The 19,880-nt window shown below is 39.5% G+C and overlaps 1 protein-coding gene across 1 annotated transcript in view; it reads right to left on the bottom strand.

Annotated features, from left to right (window-relative positions):
- Positions 1 to 19,512, bottom strand: part of KCNQ5 (potassium voltage-gated channel subfamily Q member 5) — a 515,760-nt gene extending 496,248 nt beyond the window's left edge. The window contains exon 1 of the mRNA XM_042939160.1: positions 19,091 to 19,512. Coding sequence (XP_042795094.1) covers positions 19,091 to 19,512 — 422 coding nt within the window. The remainder of the gene's footprint in view (positions 1 to 19,090) is intronic.
- Positions 19,513 to 19,880: the final 368 nt, after the last annotated feature.

Genomic DNA, 19,880 nt, shown 5'->3' with positions numbered 1-19,880 from the left:
CCCAGATATAACTAATAATGAGCATGACTTATATATCTTCTTTTTTAACCCATTGTCAGCTTAGCTTCCGTTTGCTTTTAACCAGGACTACAGTACATCACAGGAAGTACCTAGCAGAGGTGAAAATCTCTAGATTAATTAGGAAGATAGATTTTCAGGGAGATTACTTTCTATTTAGGCTTTTCATAGGTGCTAAAAGAAAAGAATGCCATGGCATATGCAAGGAAGGAAACAGAAAAAATTAAAACTTTTCCCTCTTTTCTAAAGTTATAAGTTATAAGGCAAGACTTCAAAGTAACCCAAGAAACCAAGCATATGAGCTGAGGACAAGTCAGAAATGGATGCTCTTGAGTTCTGGGCATCCTGTGGAAGGGAGACTCGAGAACTCTGAGCCCAGCAAAAAGCCAAGGGACTAAACCTGGGGATTTGCCACCCCCTCTGTTCTACAAGGGAGGTGAAAGGAGACGAGAAACTGGAATTCTACCTGAAGAAAATTTCCACACATATGTCAGATACCAACTTGATAGTTGTCATTATTAACATCATTAATATTATTTAAGTAGTTTTCTACTTATTAAGCCTCCAATCTGACAACCTGTGCTAAGAATTTAAGCAAGGGTATTTGGCAGACTTAAAGTGCCCTAAAGTCCAGGCTTTCTTAGGGTGCTAGGAAATAGGGTAATATTCTGTAACACAAATTACCCGGAGAACTCATGTTCTGAGTGTCATACTTAACATTTGTAAAACACGCTTCCTTTACAAAATTATATTGGCCAACTTTGCCAAGAGCCTGATTCAGTGTATATTCACTATGATAAATTTAGCTAAAATAAAATCTTATCCCTATAGCTCCTCAGAAAATGCATACAGCTTGTTGAAGAATAAAGATGGTGGTGGTGGTAGAGGAGGGCAAGAGAGGACAGAGAAGAAGTATATGTTATGTACACACACACGTACACACACACACACACACACACACACACACACAAAACAGCCACATGGGACAGAGAGAGAGTTACAATGGAAGGTGCACCTTGTCTTACTTCTGCCATGGAGTCTTATTCTCTAACAGTTCCATCTAGCAGTTTCTTACAGTCCTTTGAGGAACCGTCCATTTGCACACACACACAAAGGGGCGTGTGTGTATGTGTGTGCACACATATATTCTGATCCTCATTACTTGCAGATTCCATATTTGTGAATTTTCCTACTCCTAAAATCAGTGCTCGCTGGGCACTCATGATCACATGTAGACATGAAAAAGGTGGCCCCAAATATGTCTACTGAAGCCACATTCCCAACTGACACTGAAGAAAGCAATTCTCTGCCTTCTTGTTTCAGCTCCCATTGTAAACAAGTGTCCTTTTCAAGGTGCATTTAATACCATGTTTTTCATTTTTTTGTTGTTTTTTTGAGAGGAAGGTGATTTCACTGTTTAAAAAGGCCCCCATTATAGTGCTGAAGCACTGTCTAGTGGTTGGTTTGTTTTTGTTTTTAGGGTGTTTTGTTGTTGTTGTCACTATCTAGTTCTTAAGTACAAGTAAGCTATGGTGTGCCTTCCAGAGAAAATACATGTAAGGTAAGCTTCATTTAGATATGAGTTATAGTACTACTCACTATGAGTTCAATATTAATAAAACAATTACATATTAAATAGTAATAATAATGAACCTAACCCTGTATTTCTGCTAGGGGCAATGATTCAGTATTCACTAACTCAGTGTTTACAGTGACTTTATAGACTATAAACCACAAATAATGAGAATCTATTAGTGTGCACATTTTTAATTTACAAAAATGGATACTTATGTACATTATATCCACTATTTTATATCTTGATTTTTTTTTACCTACTAATTCATTTTAGAAATCATGACATACCATGTCATGCACATTTACTTCCTTCTTTTAGAAGAATGCAGTTTTCCCTTGGACAATTTTGCCATTGTTGATTTAACTACTTGATAATGATAGAATTTTCTTTTAATGACAAAACAATGCTTCAGGAAACATTCTTATACTTACATCTTTGCAAACTACACAGATCTCTGAATGAAGAGAATTCTGGCTTCTGTAACAAATACCTAACAGCTGCAGCTGTCTTAAGAGCCATCAAAAATGTTTAGCAGATTGGTATTATTACATAGGGTGTGGATTTGGCCTGCGAATTTGATGTGGCTGAGCAGCAGCTACCACACTGAGCATGTTTAACAAATGTCACATAATCAGGGGCGCCTGGGTGGCTCAGTCGGTTAAGCGGCCGACTTCGGCTCAGGTCATGGTCTCGCGGTTTGTGAGTTTGAGCCCCGCGTAGGGCTCTGTACTAACAGCTCAGATCCTGGAGCCTGCTTCAGATTCTGTGTCTCCTCCTCTCTCTGTCCCTCCCCCACTTGCACTCCATCTCTCAATAATAAATGAACATTAAAAAAATTAAAAAAAAAACAAACAGATGTCACATAATCAGACCTTCTTCCATAGGTAAGGTCAGGGTTTCATAACTATAGGATCCCTTTATTTGAGTGTCAGTGTAAGTGCTCTGCATTTGTGTACAGATCTGCTCCATGACCAAAGGGAGCAGATGTGAAGTGCTCTGTAAACTGCTCTTTGTCTTGTGGCACCAAACCAACCCTATTCTTAAGGAAAACTGCAAGAGCCATGTGTCAAAGAAAATCTAGCCTCTCCTTTATCTGCCTCCCCCCACTCCCATCCCTGTGTTTGGGTAAGGAATGAAGAAGCTTTGAGTAGTGAATGAAGTACCTCTGAATCAGGACCACGTCGAGATTATGATGACTGAGAAAAAATACTGTTGGTATTAAAAACCACGGGAGTAATTTAGAGCACAAAGGATTGTTGATAAAAATAAATGAGAGCTTTTCATTTTCTCCAAGTCACTTCTCTGCCTCAAAATTTTCCTATCTACAGGGAAGATGCCTAGAGGAGCATGTAGAGCACATCAAACTCTCAATGTATATATACAAGATTCATGCAAAAAATTGCCATTTATAAGCCAACAATTTTAATTTTTTTTAACATTTATTCCTTTTTTAAAGTGAGAGAGACAGAGCATGAGTGAGGAGGGGCAGAGAGAATCAGAAGCAGGCTCCAGGCTCTGAGCTGTCAGCACAGGGCCCGATGTGGGGTTCGAACCCATGGACTGTGAGATCATTACCTGAGAAGAAGTCAGATGCTCAACCGACTGAGCCACCCAGGTGCCCCTATAAGCCAACAATTTTAAACAGTAACCAAAATTCCTTTACTCTCATAATTCATTAATGAAACCATTAATTTTCTAATGATAACATTAACCACAAAAAGTACATTTGATATAGTCAAAGATGGGGTACCAGGTGGCTGAGTCATTTAAGTATCAGACTTTGGCTCAGGTCATGATCTCATGGTTCGTGAGTTCAAGCCCTGCCTCTGTGCTGCAGCACAGAGACTGCTTGGGATTCTCTCTCTCCCTCTCTCTCTCTCTCTCTCTCTCTCCCTCTCTCTCTTTGACTGTCCCCCCCCCTACTCCCCTCTCTCTCTCTCTCTCTCAAAATAAATAAACTTAAAAAAAATACCAGGAGGGCAGAAATCAAGTTTAAGTTAATTTTAGGCATTCACATTAGGAAATATATATTGTACCTGCAAAGCTGGAGAGGTGCCTCACTTCTCATGAAGTAGGGCAAGGAGTTTCCAGAAGTTGGGGTCATCTTTCCCTGCTGCTCCTGTATGTCATGGCCCAGGCTCTCTTGGGCATATAATCTGGGTGCTAGGTCTCTTTAACATGGCACATTTAAATACAGGTGTTCAAGTTCATTTGAACTTATGGATGAACACATTTGCTTTCACTAATGAATCTGACTAGTGAGATTGCTTGTGTGTGTGTATGTGTGAGTGTATGAGAGAAAGAAAGAAAGAAAGAAAGAAAGAAAGAAAGAAAGAAAGAAAGAAAGAAAGAAAGAAAAGAAAAGAGAAAGGAAAGAAAAGAAAAGAAAGAAGGAGAGAAAGAAAGAAAGAAAGAAAGAAAGAAAGAAAGAAAGAAAGAAAAAAAAAAGACAGCAAGAGGGAGCGAGGGAGGCTTTTGGAATCCTCATATAATGTTTGTATGTGCTTTTCCCACTCCCACTTGCTGGAATTCTGGAGATATTTCTCCCCAGATTTTGATATCTGAAAGAAACCACAGTGCTGCAACTGAAAGTACTAAGTATTAATTAGTATCTTACTTGATCTATTCATTTATTGGAGCCTTTAAAGAACAAGCCAATATATATTTTAACCCCCAAAGAGACCCTTTTTTCAGAATTCAACTTCTTTAGAAGAAAGGTCATAAAAATTAATACCCTTTTCTGGCATTTAGAAATTTGTAAAAGAGAGAAATATTTTCTCTGATAATATACAGAGTGAAAGAGAAAATGCTTTTTAAAAGATTATTCTTGGGGTGCCTGGGTGGTTCAGCCAGTTGAGTGTCTGACCCTTGATTTCATCTCAGGTCATGATCCCAGGGTCATGGGATCGAGCCCTGTGTCAGGTTCTTTGTTGAGCCTGCAACCTGTTTAAGATTCTCTCTTTCTCCTTCTTCCCTTCTCCCCTGCTTTCTCTCTCTCTCTCTCTAAAATAAAATTAAAAAAAAATTTTTTAAAGATTACTCTTCACATAATAGTTGAACAAACAATAGTATTTTTAATGAATGTCATTGTTCACTTCTTTTGTTCATATGTTAAAAACCATAGAGAATCTTCAGTAGAGCAAGGTGAGGGCAGATCACAAGACCTATAACTGAAGTCATTTCTGTAAGGGCAATGGGAAAGTTTGGCCACCAGTGCTGCTCTGATAGTAAATGACTGGTCTTGTGCAAGTTACTCAACATTTTTGCAGAGTCTCAGTTTTCCCATCTAAAAAAAAGACAGTGTTAGAGCAGTTACCAAAGGTCCTTCCAGCTCTATAATCTTATTACTTAAATGTGTCATATCAGTAGTCTTTGACAGTGTTTTCAAATTTAAGCTTTAAGAATGTGCCTTTATCCAAGTATTCAAAAATAAAGACACTATAAAATATTTCCTGATTCCTGAGAAAAATCTTTTAGCTCAAGCTAAAAAAGCTTATACAGACAAAGGGAAATTTCTGACTGTCTAATCTTAGCACTAAATACAATGCTGTTGTAAAATAAGTAATATATTGTGGTAATTCATTTATTCACTCATTTATTCACTAAACACGTTTTTACATGTATTTATTATTGCAGTATCTCCTCCTCTGAAGAAGCTAAAAGACTATATTTGGTTAGGAAGTATAAAAACTACCATTGTGTGTGTGTGTGTGCATGTGTGTGCGAGTGTGTGTGTGTGTGTGTGTGTGTGTGTGTGTGTGCGTGCGCCAGCAATTATATAAGGAGCTTTCATAACTTGTACATTTCCACATTTATCATGTCTACATTTTTCAGATGGTTGGTGCTTAGAGAAGTTAGTGATTTGCCCAAGGTCACCCGCGTTTAGTGTGTGTGACTCCTAGAGCATTTCTCATTCCCTAGACACAGTTGCCAGCTCTGGGTTATGGCTCCATCTGCTTTTTAAATCTCCTCTGCACACCACCGTCAGAGAGATTCTCCAAATCACACACACTGAGTCTTCCACCTGGTTATGCCAAACTCCATCAGGGCCTTGCAGTTGTTAAGAAATCGTGTTATTCACCTCTGGCTGCTGCCTTAAACTGTTTATTTACCATAAATCCCTATCTCTCTTTTTCTAGGATCTGTTCCTCTTCAATTACATTCATCTTTCCTCTTCTAGAGGGGCCCTTTCCCTAGGTTTTTATACTTGTGCACACCTCCAGCTGCTTGGGGAAATAAAGAAAGGTTTAGTTTTACACTGCTGCTCTCTAATCTACCATTCTCTCTCTCTACCCATTCAATTGTCAATTCTGCAGCCTAATCTGTCTCCTTCTTTTCCCCTCCAAGCACTGTTTGGTGCCTTATCTCAAACTCTTTATAACTGCTTGGCACTTATCAGCATCTCTCTCAGGGACTGCAAAACCCCTTTCAAGCCAGATTTCCCTGCTTTCACAGGAAGCTCTCTGAATACCACCCTCTCCCCTGAGGTCCCCATTCCATACCTTCAGGGACACCCCTCATCCTGTGGATGCCTTTTGAAATGCTGACTGCTATACTTGCATTGTAACGGGTTGTTGAGTTATTTTGGCCCTTTTTCCAGGACATGATTTTTCCCCCTGTGATACCAGATGTCCTCCTAGCACATAGTGCTGCAAATGCTGTTCACTCCTAGATCACTGAGTTTTCTTGTAGGTTCTGGCCCCTCTCCCTTTATCCTGCTTTCCATATTATTGCTACTTTTTACATTGACATCTTCATTTCTCTTCTTTATATTTCGCCCCACTGCAATCCTTCTCTGAGTCTTGGTTCTCCTTTGGATGCTGTATGGCACTGGTCTCCCTCCTCTCCGTCCCTTTCACAAACCCCTCTTTCCCCTCTTTTCTCCCCACATGGCACTATTTGCTAAACCTCTCTTGCTACATTTTTCTCCCAACACCTTTATTATTTTTTCATCCATCACCTCCACATTGGTAACTAATGACCCTCAGTCTTTCTCTCCCAATGCCCAAACGTGTCCACTCATGCATCCCGTCTCTCCCTAAAACAGAATTAAGCAACTTCTACTCGGCCATAGTCACATTTGCTTGAAACCTCGAAACCTTTAATTCTTTTATCTCTTTTTCCTACCAAAAATTGATCAAGGACTAAGACCTCCAGTTCTCCCTTTGAATTCTATTCTCTGCCCCTTCACACTCTCAGAGCAAACACTCCAGGCCAAGTCCTTGTCATGCAATGTGGCCATACCACTCCCAGACAATTATTCTGGAGTAACCACTCACTTTATGTGTGGCTCTTGAGGCAAAATAAAAACAAACAAGAACAAAAATAAAACATAACAGAGTTACTGTGAATAGGTCTTTTAAATGTATTATCATGTGCTTTGCAAACTTATATTAAGATTGCAATGTGAAAAGGGACTTTGGACCAACAACCAACAAAAGAGAAAAAAAATTTCAGGTAATTGCCTTTAACCTTATTTGGAGGAAAAATAGGTAATCTCTCACTGATAGCACTTGTGAGTTATGATAACTACCTCTGAATTAGAGGAATATTATGTTTTCTCCAGCACAATGTGATGATAACGTCTTGATTATTCTTGTTTAAGGTTGACTAGGCTACCTCACTTAGGACCATCTATAAACTTATTTTTATTATCTACTTCTTGCCCCAAAGCCTGGAATGAAACCCCATACCCATGACCTCTGGAAAATAGCTCTTGGAAACATGACCCAACTAGTTTGGGAACAGTAATTTGTGAAGTAACTCATCAAGTCCAACATTGGAAGTGAACACTCTAGAACCATGTAAGAGAATCTTTCCTGCTAAAGATAAGTTATACTTTCAGTGGGATGACTACTATTCCCTTCTTCTTAGAGAAGACAATAACAGGCCACTGAAGCATGATGGTCAAACCAAACCGGTGGCCTGAATGACTACCTAGAAGTCAACATGATTGGCACAAATGTGATGACTGGATACTTTTTTCTTCCCTTTTGTGTCTCTTGTCTTATCTTTGGAAGGTCTGCAGGACTATCTCAATTTAAGATTGAAGTAAGGTAACATAACTAGGGTAGCTCATTCCTTTGGGGGTGATTTTGAAACATCACATTGTGTTTCTCTTTTGGTGGACTTGAATCTAAAAGACCTTATCTGGCTTTCTTCTGAAGGAAAAAGAAAACAAAAACCATGATACCAATTTGTGCAAGCTTGGTAAAATGTTGCTCCTAAACAAAGTGACTGTCATATCTAGTTCTCAAGGACAGCAAGAGTTAAGAGTAAATGTTCCTTGGGTTCAAGATCCTATCTTGAAGGTTAAAAATGGGTTCCCTCAAAGTCTTTTGTATTGCCATTCAGCTTCTCTACCTTTTCCATTTGATGAAGCAAAACAGAGCTATAGGATTTTATCATCTGGCATGGAAAATTTAAAACTAATTTAATCTCACCTTGTAATTCCTTAACTTGATTGCTTATCTAGCTCAGAAATATATTTGAAGGTTAGATTGTAGTCTTAAGGAGATGAGTGAAAAGCACCTTAGAGATCACAATGAACACAAATTCTTCCACTTACTGATCTTACTTTTATTCTGAAGTGAAAGCTGAAGAAGAGAGCCATTTTCCACATGCCTAGAGAAAGTCAATCAGATGCAAAGCAGTATTTTCAAAGTGTTCCAAGGACATGAGGACAGGATATGCAGTGGACATTCAATTATTGAATGAATGAATCCAAGAATGAATGGATGAATGAATGAATTCTAGACCCTCTGGAAAGCTGGGTATAATATTTTCCTTCCAGGTACCAGAATAAAGAAGTTAACAATATTAGAAACTTGCATATATACTGAAGACAGGCATTTCATTTGATGTAAACAACAACAACAACAACAACAAATTTTTGGCTTACGTTATTGTTCTTCAGCCATTTTGGGGAGAAAAAAAAATTACATTCCTAAACAAAGTATTATGAAGCAGCACTGGTTTCTTTTCTATTTTTAAAAATACTTTGGAGCAAATTAAACATACTCAGAATGTTTTATTAACTAGAACATTTAGTTTAACTAGTTTAATTACCACTCTTTGGAAATTACTATGATCAGTGGGAACTCCTGTATTTGGTCTTTGTGTGGGAATGCCCTGAGCAGAACGCCCACCTGTACAGGCAATTGAACACCAAAGTTTCCCAAGGGGTCAAGAGAACTGGTAATCAGCAGTTCTTTATATGGTGATTCTGGAGTTTACCTTGTAAACCCTTTCAATAGCAGCAACAGCTAAAAGCCGCTGGAAAAGGGCCAACCTTTGCTTTTATCCTAAGTCAATTCAGATAAATGGTTTTTTTAGCTCAGTAAATAGTAAACTAATATCCCTCTGGAGTAAAATATTTCTTGAGAGAACAGGTTGTGTTCTATTTCCATTTAGTCCTGGTAGTTCCTACTCAGGATCATACATATAGTAAGAGGTCAGGTTATTGAACAAATATTCCAAATTATGTCCTAACTTTACAAATCAGAAAGGTGAGGGGTGCCTGGGTGTCTGAGTCAGTTAAGTGTCCTACTCTTGATTTCCACTCAGGTCATGATCTCACAGTCTTAAGATTGAGCCCCGTGTTAGGCTCCACAGTGAGCCTGAGATTCTCTCTCCCCCTCTCTCTCTGCCCCTGCCCTGCTCATGCTCTCTTAAAATAAATACACATTAAAAAATGTCTCTTTAAATACACATTAAAAAATAAATCAGAAAGCTGAGAAATGTATCCAACAACTCAAAATGTGAGAAGAAGAATCCAAATTCTCAATTCCATCTAGTCCTAGATTCATTCAGGTATGAGAGAAAGGTTTAGAGAAATGGAAGGCTCCCCTTCTATAAAAGGTTATGGAAATAGCTTTCACATGGTCTATGCTTTGGAAAATTTTCCAAGTAGGAAAAAATACAGGTGGTTTGCTATCTCATATGTACTCCTGTGACACTTGCATTTTGAATCCATGCTTTAATATCTCAATTAAAGAGGAAAAGTACAGCTCTCTGCTGCCAAATTATTGATCTACTTCTTGGCTCAATGAATAAGGAAACCCCTCATGACTATAGCAGTCTATGTGTTGAATATTTTCAAGTTAACTACTATTGTTTACATCACAAACATATTTAGACTTCTTTAATGTACTTTTCTCTATAATTCCATCTGGAATAAAAATTATTTCCAATTTATTTCTCATCCATATATAGCAGTCAGTTTCCAATATAAAAATATGCTTTTTATAAACTATTTATTGTATATCTATCTGAATATTTCCAGATTTCATAAATAATAAATAGATATTAGAAAACCTCAGAGCAATTTTAAGACTTCACTCCCTTATTTTCTAAGAAATTTGACCTTAACTAAAACTCTAAGAAAAGTAGAGGTCTCTAGCCCTCACATCTTTCTGGAGGCTTCTGTTAATTACTGCAATACAATGTGTAAATTAGGTGGCCCAGTTTACTTATATCTTGGAGCAGTGCACTCTTGGAGCTTGTAAGCAATTACAGAGTCAATGCATCTCCTGATTAAGAGTAGACAGCTTTAACAGGAAGAGAATTAAATTATACAACATGATATAAAGAAATGTGCAGAAACACCATTCTAAAAAGATGGGTGCATGGAGAGGAAGGACAAAACAAACAAAAAATTAAAAGTAGATTAACTGGGGGCAGGAGGGTGGAAAATGGAACAAATGGGAGAGAGAAAAGAAGAAACTCCCAGAAAAAAAAAAAATGTATATATAAGAGGAGACAGAGACAAGCATGGAGGAGAAATGAAATGTATTTATGTTAGCATGAAGAAAAAAAGCTTATTTTATTAGTTTAAAGAAATAAAATCCTGTAAATTCAGTTTGGAGAAAATAGTTCTATGCTCAGCCATTATGAAACTTAAGCAATTTCTGTTCTTTTTAAATGAATCTTAGGTATTCTGCAGTGAAAGTATAAATTAGAAATTTAATGTTCATAGGGAATGGTACTAAGAAGCAATAACAGCAATTTGGGTCTTCAATACAAATTGCTCTACAATTTAAATTAGGAGAACTTAAAATTCGTGTTTGGGAAAACAAAAGATTATAAGATTCAAACAATCTTATTGGTAGCAATAGGTAGGGTGAATTTTGATTAAAAATAAAGAATGAAAATCTGGGAGATACTAAAGAGGTTCTTTGGTTTCCTTAGAAATTATTTGTGAAGAATTAGATAAATGATACAATTTGAAGTCAATGCAAAAATGTAATTAAGGGCTAAAGTGAATAGTCTAAATAATAAAAGCAATGGGTAAATAGAGGTAAGGAAATAAGCCAAAGGTATCAGGAAAACCTTTATGGAAAAATTACAACTTGAGCTGGTTAGAATTTGAAGACAAAGGAACAAACATTCCTAATACTACTAATTTATATATAATTCTCTGGTACCAGTTCATAAGGAATTTTAACTATTGTTCATTTTTTCACCAAGTATTTATTATGCATACACTACATTGCTAAGAGCTATCTATAAGAGACCCAAAAGCAGTTTTTGTAAAGAGCTACCTGATAGGAGGATCCCTAGGCCCACAGGTACCATCACAATCAAGATATAATGGCTAAGAACATGGGCTCTCAACCAATCTGCCTTAGTACAAAGCCCTATTCTGCCATTAATTCAGTGGCTGACCTCAGACAGAGTACTGAGCCTCTCCCTACCTCAGTATTCTGATCTATTAAAGGGAGATGATATTAATAGTATCTTTTAGGGCTATTCTGTGGATTAAAAGAGTTGATGTGCACAAAGAATTTAGGACAATGTCCAGTACATGGTCAATAATTAAAATGACTACTGATGATGGTAACTTACTCTCTCTTGCTTTCCCCCTTAGTCTTGTATTTCCTTCTAGCTAGTGTTCCAATCTCTCTCGAAACATATTCTTGCTAACTGGTTAACTGAATACATAGTTTACATTTGCTGTTTCGTCTCTTCATTTCTGACTCATTTCCCAATTAAGAGCTTTCTGACTTTTGCCCTAACCACTTCACTGAAGGTGAACAATTGGTGAGCTTACAAAATCACTGAAGACTTCGAAATTGCCAGATCTAATGGTAACTCCATAGTCCTTATCTTTCTAAATCACTGTCTACATTTCACACTTTTTGGAACATCCTTGATTTCCCTGACCATCTAACCATTTTTTTAATCTATTGTTTTATAGATTATTTATAGTTTTATTGTTCATTTGTTTAATCTATCTTGCTGTCTATTCCTTTTAATGTCCCCTATTTCCTCTGTTTACCATTTACATGTTGGTATTCCCCAGGTTTCCATCCTTAAGTTATTTTTGCCCTCTCTCTTTACATGCACTTCTTGTAGTTTTAACTCTTATTTGTGCTTTTATGTATTTTAAATTTTTATTCACAGCTGCTGGAAATATATAGCTGGAAGTCCCAGGCACTAAAAGCTCAACATGTCCACTGTTAAATTCATTTTATCACCCCCAACATTCCACTCACCCTACTGTCTGTTTTTGTGATCTCAGTTAATGGCCCCACTATCTAGCCAACCACCCAAACCAGGAATCCAGAAATAACAAATCTATCTCTCTTCTTCATTTTCCAAATTCACTTCATTAACTATATTTCAACTCCATCATCATATTTCAACTTAATCACCATATTTTTAATACATTTCTACTCCATCATATTTTTTCCCCATCTTTACTACCACTGCCCCAGTCCAAGTCTAAATTATCTCTTGCCTAAGTTGAAACATCAGTTTCAAAAGCTTTCCTATCTCCTCTTTCAAGCCAGCATTAATAGAGCTGACAGAGTGATCAATCTAAAATAGAAATTCAATATCATTACCTGCTCAAACCCCACCTAACTGAAAGACTGCCTATCACCTACAGGATAAAATCCTAGACCTTTAAAATAGCAATATAGCCCACCACTGCATTATTTCTATTTTTCTCTATAATTTTATTAACAGCCACCATTCTAAGTGTGATTATACACATATAATTTATATGATGCTGTAATACCTTGGTGGAATATTATTATGCCTATTTTACATATTTAGTAAGTACTATTGGAAGTAACTTGCTCATAGTTATCAAATCAATAACACTGATAATTGAATCCAAATGTAATTATATTCCCTAATGGAATTTCCTTGAGGTTAGGGTCCACATCATTCCCTTTTTTGAACCACCAGCAACCAGCACATTAACTGATTCACATAATGGCTGTTAATTAAATATTAAACTAAATTGACTATTAAAAAAAGAAAAGAGAAATTATAACATGATTATAAAAGATCATCCTACCACTGACTAAGAAAGAGTAGAGATTCTAGAATTACCTCACTGGTAAATGGAAGCAACAGACACTATGACTGAGTTTGTAACAAGTGCCCATATATACTTAAATATCTTTAAAATTATGATATAATCTCCATATTGCCAAGAGTAACTTTAAGATCCTTTTTCTTTTTAACCTGCAGTTTATTCAGATGTCTTACTTTTAGAGGAGCAAAAATAAGGTGCATGTAAATATTTTCATGAACAAGTTCTCTGCTCACTGACAGTGTATGTGTGTGTATTGTATGTGTATTGGTATGTGTATGGAATATACATATGGAATATGTGTGCATATATATGCTTATATAATGGAGAAGTTCAAACTACCTTTAAGTTTAGGATTAGATGACGTCAGTAGCATTTAGGAAACTCATTCTTTAGCCACACTGATAACAAAGGATCAAAAGGCTCAGCTGAAACTCTGAGACCCATCAAAGAATTACAGTAATTATAAAAAATACAATGGTGAAGCCAATCTATCTCCCAGGTTGCAACAAAATAAAACTTCAAATAGCATACTTGTAAATAGTTGAAGAAAAGAAAATTAAAATGGAAACATCTACAAATCATTAAACATAACTCTGAACTGCAGCTATTCAACAATTGGACTTCAAGTCGTTTCACACCACTGGGTTAGGATAAAACATGCTCTGCTGGCATTTTCATCTGCCAAAATAGCCATTTGCAATTAAAAATTAAAACTGGCACCACTTCTTTGCAAGCAATTATCAAAAGGCTGCTGGCAATCTTCCTTGTTTATAGTGTTTCTTGTATCAAGACTTCAGTCCATTTTGAAATGTTTTTTTCTTAGGTTTTATTTCCTTTAGGCCATAATAGTCCCAATACTAATATTTTAACACTTTCAATATTTTAATTCAATATTACTATGAGCCTCAAATACTACAGCATTGTTTAAATTTCTGAAAACAAATCGATTTGAAGGATATATCTGTAGCATTTTATGTTACCCTATTAGCAAGGTATACAGCAGTATAACTTGGATAAGTCCCCTCTACATGTAAGGGAAATAGGTGATGTTTAAGGAATGTAGGAGTAAAAATAAAAGGCAAATATCAATTTATATGGACATAGCTTTAATCCAGAATAGAATATATATGTAAATAATAAAGTCATTCATTGGGTCTAATTGAGTCCTGACACAGGTAGCGACCAGTAGTGTAAACTCTTGTTTTCCACCAGGAAGTCAGTAGTATACTTTGGAGACTGGGGGTATCAGTAGGCGAATCAGTCTGTAAGTAGAAGCATCTTCTATGTGGCAGACATTGTGCTGGGTGCTGGTGATACAGCAGAGGACAAGATGGAAAGAGTCCCTGCCTTTAAAGAGTTGGGTAGAGACAGACAACAAACTGATTCCTTCTCCAAGCCTAGGAGTGATGTATTCTGTTTAACTCTTTAGAAAGGTCACTTTGGTTACTATGTGGCACAAAACCTCACCAGGAGTTAGGAGAAAACTTAAACTGACCATTTAGGAAGCAGTCCTGCAGCTAAAAATGAGGAAGGGAAATGATAAAAGATAAGATCCCTTCTTATTACAAATATACCTTCCCTTTGTGATAGAATGTTAGACTATCTGCAGCATCCTCCACCATCTTGGCTCCATCACAGACATTGGACAGTGACATGTCCATTTCACAGATACAGATTTGGATACCCAAAATGGTGAAATGGTTTATTCCATGTCACAAAGCTAATTCGTTGGAAAGTTGGAAGCAAAGCAATGGTCTCCCACTTCCAGCTCCATACCTTTCTCCTCAAAATCAGTCATCAATATCTTCTAAGAAAATCAAAAAGATTTAGTAGTTCCATCAGCTTTAGTTCACTCGGAAACTCCTCAGTGAAAGGCTTCTAGAGAAATTATTTACTTAATCATTAAGCAAGCATTTACTGAGAACCTACTAGGTACAAGGCATCTTGCTAGGTGCTTGGAATTCAGAGATAAGTAGTTTTCCTTATCTCTGTGTGGGAGGTTTGCCCTCCTGTGAGAGAGCCAGACCAAGTAGCTCACAGAGAAAACAGTGGGGCAAGCACCATCATAATGACATCCTGAAGTGCCACAGAACCTAAGACAAGGGGCACCTAAGTTATCCTGGGAGTGGGGAGATGTGTCTAAGAGGAAGCAATCCTTAAACTGTGTTTTGAAGAAAGAGCAGGGGTTAGACAGCCAGAATGCATGGAGTGGCAAGAATTAAAAGAAGCAGCATGAGCAAAAGCACAGCAACGAGACACACGGAATAAGGCTGGAGCTCAGAGTGAACATTAGGAGGTGAAGAAAGAAAGATGGACAGAGGCCATGTCATAGAGTGTCTTGTGTACTGTTCCAAGGAATTTGGTTACTACACTATTGTCTCTACTTTCCCGACTCTTAACCATCCTCAATCCATTTAATATACATTTATGACCCTCACCCCAAAGGTTATAGGTAAGGGGATGATATGATAAGATTTACATTTTAGGAAAAACACTATGGTGCCAGAGTGGAAAGCTGGAAGGCTGAGAACAGAAGCTGGATAATTAAGCAGGAGAATATTACAAATAATCCAATGGAGAGATACTGAGAAACAGAGAGGGATAGTAGCAATAGCAAAGGAGAGAAGGGAATAGATAGGAAATATATTTACAAGGTGAATACACAGAATTTAATGATCTTTTGGATGGCCAGCAGGACCAAGTTTCATAAAAACAAAGGTGTCAAGGATGAATTGCAATTTCTTAGCTTGGGTGAGTGGGCTGTTTCTTCTAATTTAAAATATCTATAAATTCTGATCCATGGCATTACCTCAGGCAAAGATACTCTGGACAAAGTAAGGGTTATGTGTATCTGGCACCCTGTTTAACATGCTGTTTTTTAGAACCACATTTGCTGCATCAATGCAAATTTATATATGAAGCCCTATCATGTGTTCTACTACCACCATTATTCTTCTAAACTTTTCCCAAAAAGAGGATGAATTAAAAATGGACAGAGGTGCCCAGGTGGCTCAGGTGGTTAAGTGTCCGACTCTTGATTTCTGCTCAGGTCATGATCTCGTGGTTTGTAAGTTTGAGTCCAGCATTGGGTGTGCGCAGAGCCTGCTTGGATCCTCTGTCTCTTCTCTCTCTGTGCCCCTCCCCCCACCTCAAAGTAAATAAATAAAATTTTAAAAAATGGACAAACAACATTTAAATAAATATATCACCTCATATTTGAATAGTTCATCTATTAAGCCAAAGAACAGCTGAAGACAGGAAATGAGGAGTCATAGCTGTCTGGTAAATCCTTAAGAATAGTAAGGGAACAGACTCTCCTAATCCCCACTAATTCATAAAGATTGGAAGAAAGTATTTGAAGTAGGTCATCTCTTGCTCTTGCCAGACATCTCATCAGTAGATATACACACTTGAAAACACATTTTATACCATTAAAATGCCATTATAATAATGATTTTTACATATTTAATAGAAACTTGTCTTTACCTGAAATATAACTTTAAACATACTTTTCTTGCTTTTTGGCAGTGAAAACACTGGTCGACCACGTAAATCCATCCCTGAAGTACCTCATTAATCTCAGTGCACTTGCTCTTGGCAAGAACCTTAATGTGCTACAAACACTGTTATTAAAGTAAGATTTGGGGATTCCCAGGCTGGCAGGGAATTAGTTACACTGCTTTAGAAATTATTTTCATATAATTTCCTTTATTATTAATGGTCTTGTTAGACTCACAGCTCAAAGTAACTTTTACTCATTTAATGTGTAAAGTCAGCTCTCTAAATAAACAGTAAGAAGCAATTGCCAAAGATGGCTTGTCCCTCAGGGTGGGCTATAGTTGTGTAGAATCCTCCCAGAAGATGATGCTATCCATTCCCTCTCCCTGCTAATGTGGATCTAGCACCCCTACCTAATTGCTCAAGCATTACAGTTTCAGAGTCTAGAAATGTATAAAGCAAGACTTCCTATTAGCACATGGTATTGGCAAACACATAATTTATTTCATATCTACCACTAAAGGCATTGATTGATAGGTTGATATGAAGTGTGGTGAGTAGAGAATTATCCAAACTTGAGCCTCTTGAAAAATTATTTGTTAAAGATTCTAAATTCTGTAAGGCCATAAAAATCTGTTAAACACCAATATATTGAAAAGACAATGTTGCGTTACAGTAAATCCTCATTCATGTTCAAGGGCAAAACTTAGGATATGTAAAACATGAGCATCAGCCAAAGTTGCCTCTCTATCCAAATATACAGTGCATAATTTACCAAAAGTTAAAACTTACCAATGGCATCGTATTGTAAATTTAAATCTACAAATATTCTGAGCATACGCTTGTAAAAAAAAAATCATTTTCCATACAGTATATACTTTGCTGCCAAATTGAACACGGATCATTATTGCTAAATGTTTTAATAGACCCTGACAGGTTAAAAGAATTTATCTGGCTTGCTAGGTAACATGATTAATTATATATCAACTCAGAAAGGACAAACATGAAAAGTATCATAGTATTTCTCTATGTCTATCATTTAGTACACTGACCACATCTAAACCAATGTGAATCTTACAGTAAAAGTTACACCTTTTGATGTGGTAATGATGCTACACAGTGTTCTCCTTGTGTGCATTGTAACATGGAAAGTTGGCTGGAATATTCTACCTAATGCTACATATTCACATCAATCTGAGACTGTAAAATTTTCCAGACACCAGAGCCCCACGAATTGTAGACTCCACCAATTTCCTGACTCCTACATGGTCAAATTCCAGGTTCACCTATTTACAAAACCAGCCCCTTCTTCCGTGTTATTTCAAAAAATGCTTTTGCTGTTGATGCCAATCCTCCATCCCAGGTGAGAACTATGTTTGGATGACATGCCTCATTTCTAAAAGAAACCTAGATTATGTGTTCAAAGCCTATTTTACTAGGAAATAAGGTACGGATCAGTGAGTGCCTGAAACCTTCTCTACAGGTCTCCTTAGGCTGATGTCTTTATATTTCATTTTAACATAAGAAACGGGGGAAAAAACTAAAAAGAGATGACAAATGAGAAAAAAAGAGAAATAATTAGATAGGGTGTAACGGCATAAAACTACCTTAAAACGTCCAGATAAAGCTAACTCTAACAGGAGACTGAATGAATGGACCTTGTGGGAAAAACAGTAGTAAACTTTAAAGCCATTGAAAGGTTTTAAATGCCTAAGGGAAAAATAAACATTTGCTTCCAATCATTTTCTCATTAAGCATTCATTCTCTGCTAGATGGTGAAGGCGTACACACACACACACACACACACACACGCACACACACACTCACACACGCACTTTGACTAGGAGGCACAAATGCCTACTTAACCCACTGCCTGATCCCTGTCCCAGGTGGCTCATTTGCGCCTCTGCTATCGCACTTTGGTCCGGAGCCCCAGGCTCGGCACTGGCCTCTACCACTGCACGAGAGCATCACCTCGCCCCGCCCAGCTCGCCTTTTCTAGACCTTAGCCATCTCGGTGGCAGAAAGGACTACACGCACTGACAGATTTTCCGTTAGTGGTGGAGATGGTGGCGAGGCGTGTTTCCGGGCGCACCTAAAACCTAGCTGCCCTCCCCACCAAGTGGCAGCTTCCCCAGCTCCGCCCCCAGGACTGAGGACCCAGCCGTCCGTTTCTCCTCTCACTACCCGGTCCTACCCTGGCATCACCTCCTAACCTCTCCAGTACACTCTCACGAGCCCTCACACCGGCGCACATCCTCCCTTCGCCTTTCCCAGCTCCCGGGCGCCCCTCGCGGTTGAAATTTTTGTATCTCGGGACCTAATCGCTCCCAATTATCCGCGCAGCCTAAGTCCCAGGTCTGCCCGGCTCTCGCCTTCGGTGCCTAAAACTGCGGGGCAGCTCATTGGGTGTGTTAGGGGAGACGGCTGAGTCCGTAGAGGTGGAGGAGGTGGGGCTGAGGGAGGTAGAAGGCTCTAGGAGGAAGACCATAAACACGTGCAAAGAAATAAAAGCCACCACGTGTGCGCGCGCGAGTGTGTGAGAGAGTGTGTGTGCACGCGCGCGCGCCTGGCCAGGGCGTGGGCGCGGAGTGCGTCCCACGGGGCCAGGCACATAGACCCCCCGGAGCGGGCGTGGCGGGGGGCGCGCGGGGGCCGCGGGTACTCACACGAACGCGTGGTAGATGAACGCCCAGCCGCGGGGTCTCTCCAGCACGTTGTACAGATAGTTCTGCACCCGCCGGTACTTCACGTTGCGCCGGCAGCTCTGGCTACTGGTGTACGAGAGCGGCTTCCCCAGTAGGCTCATCCGGGCCCCCTGCTTGCCCCGGCGGCTCTCCCTCAGGCCGCCGCCGCTGCCGCCGCCGCCGCCGCCGAGCGCGGCCGCGCGGGTGCCCAGCAGCAGCAGGCCGTCGCCCCTGGCGGCGGCTGAGTTCAGCAGCACCCTGCCCCGGCCCGACTCCACATCCTTCATGCCGCTGCCCAGGCGCCCCCCGCCCGCCGCCGCCGCCGCCGCCGCCGCCGCCGCGCCGCTCTTCACCCAGAGCCCGGCGGCGCCGCCCTCCTCTCCTCCCGCGTGGTGGCGGGGCATGGCATCACCACGGGCACCGCGAGGGGGGCGCCAGCGCCTGTGGCGGGGGCAGTGGCCTCATGCGCGCGGGCGGGTTTCGAGGAGGAAGCCGCGGCCGACGGAGCGCCCGCCGGCCCGCGACCTCCGAGCTAGGGGCGGGGAAGCAAGCAGCCAGCAAACCGCCGGGGCTTTGGGGTGGGGGCGGAGAGGGGTGTGCGAAGGAGGCCCAATTTCTAGCAGTCTTTAGCTTCGAATTCGAAATCAGGACCTGTTTGGGACGTCACTTTGAGAGGGTTTCCCTTGCTTCCTCTTATTACCGCAGCTAGAGCCCCTTCCTTCCCAAGTGCCCCAGGGCCGGACCCGCGGAGTGCGGGACGCTCCCACGCGCG

This window comes from Panthera leo, chromosome B2, assembly GCF_018350215.1.
Source record: "Panthera leo isolate Ple1 chromosome B2, P.leo_Ple1_pat1.1, whole genome shotgun sequence".
Classification (NCBI taxonomy): domain Eukaryota; kingdom Metazoa; phylum Chordata; class Mammalia; order Carnivora; family Felidae; genus Panthera; species Panthera leo.
This window is presented reverse-complemented; position numbering and strand designations above follow the sequence as displayed.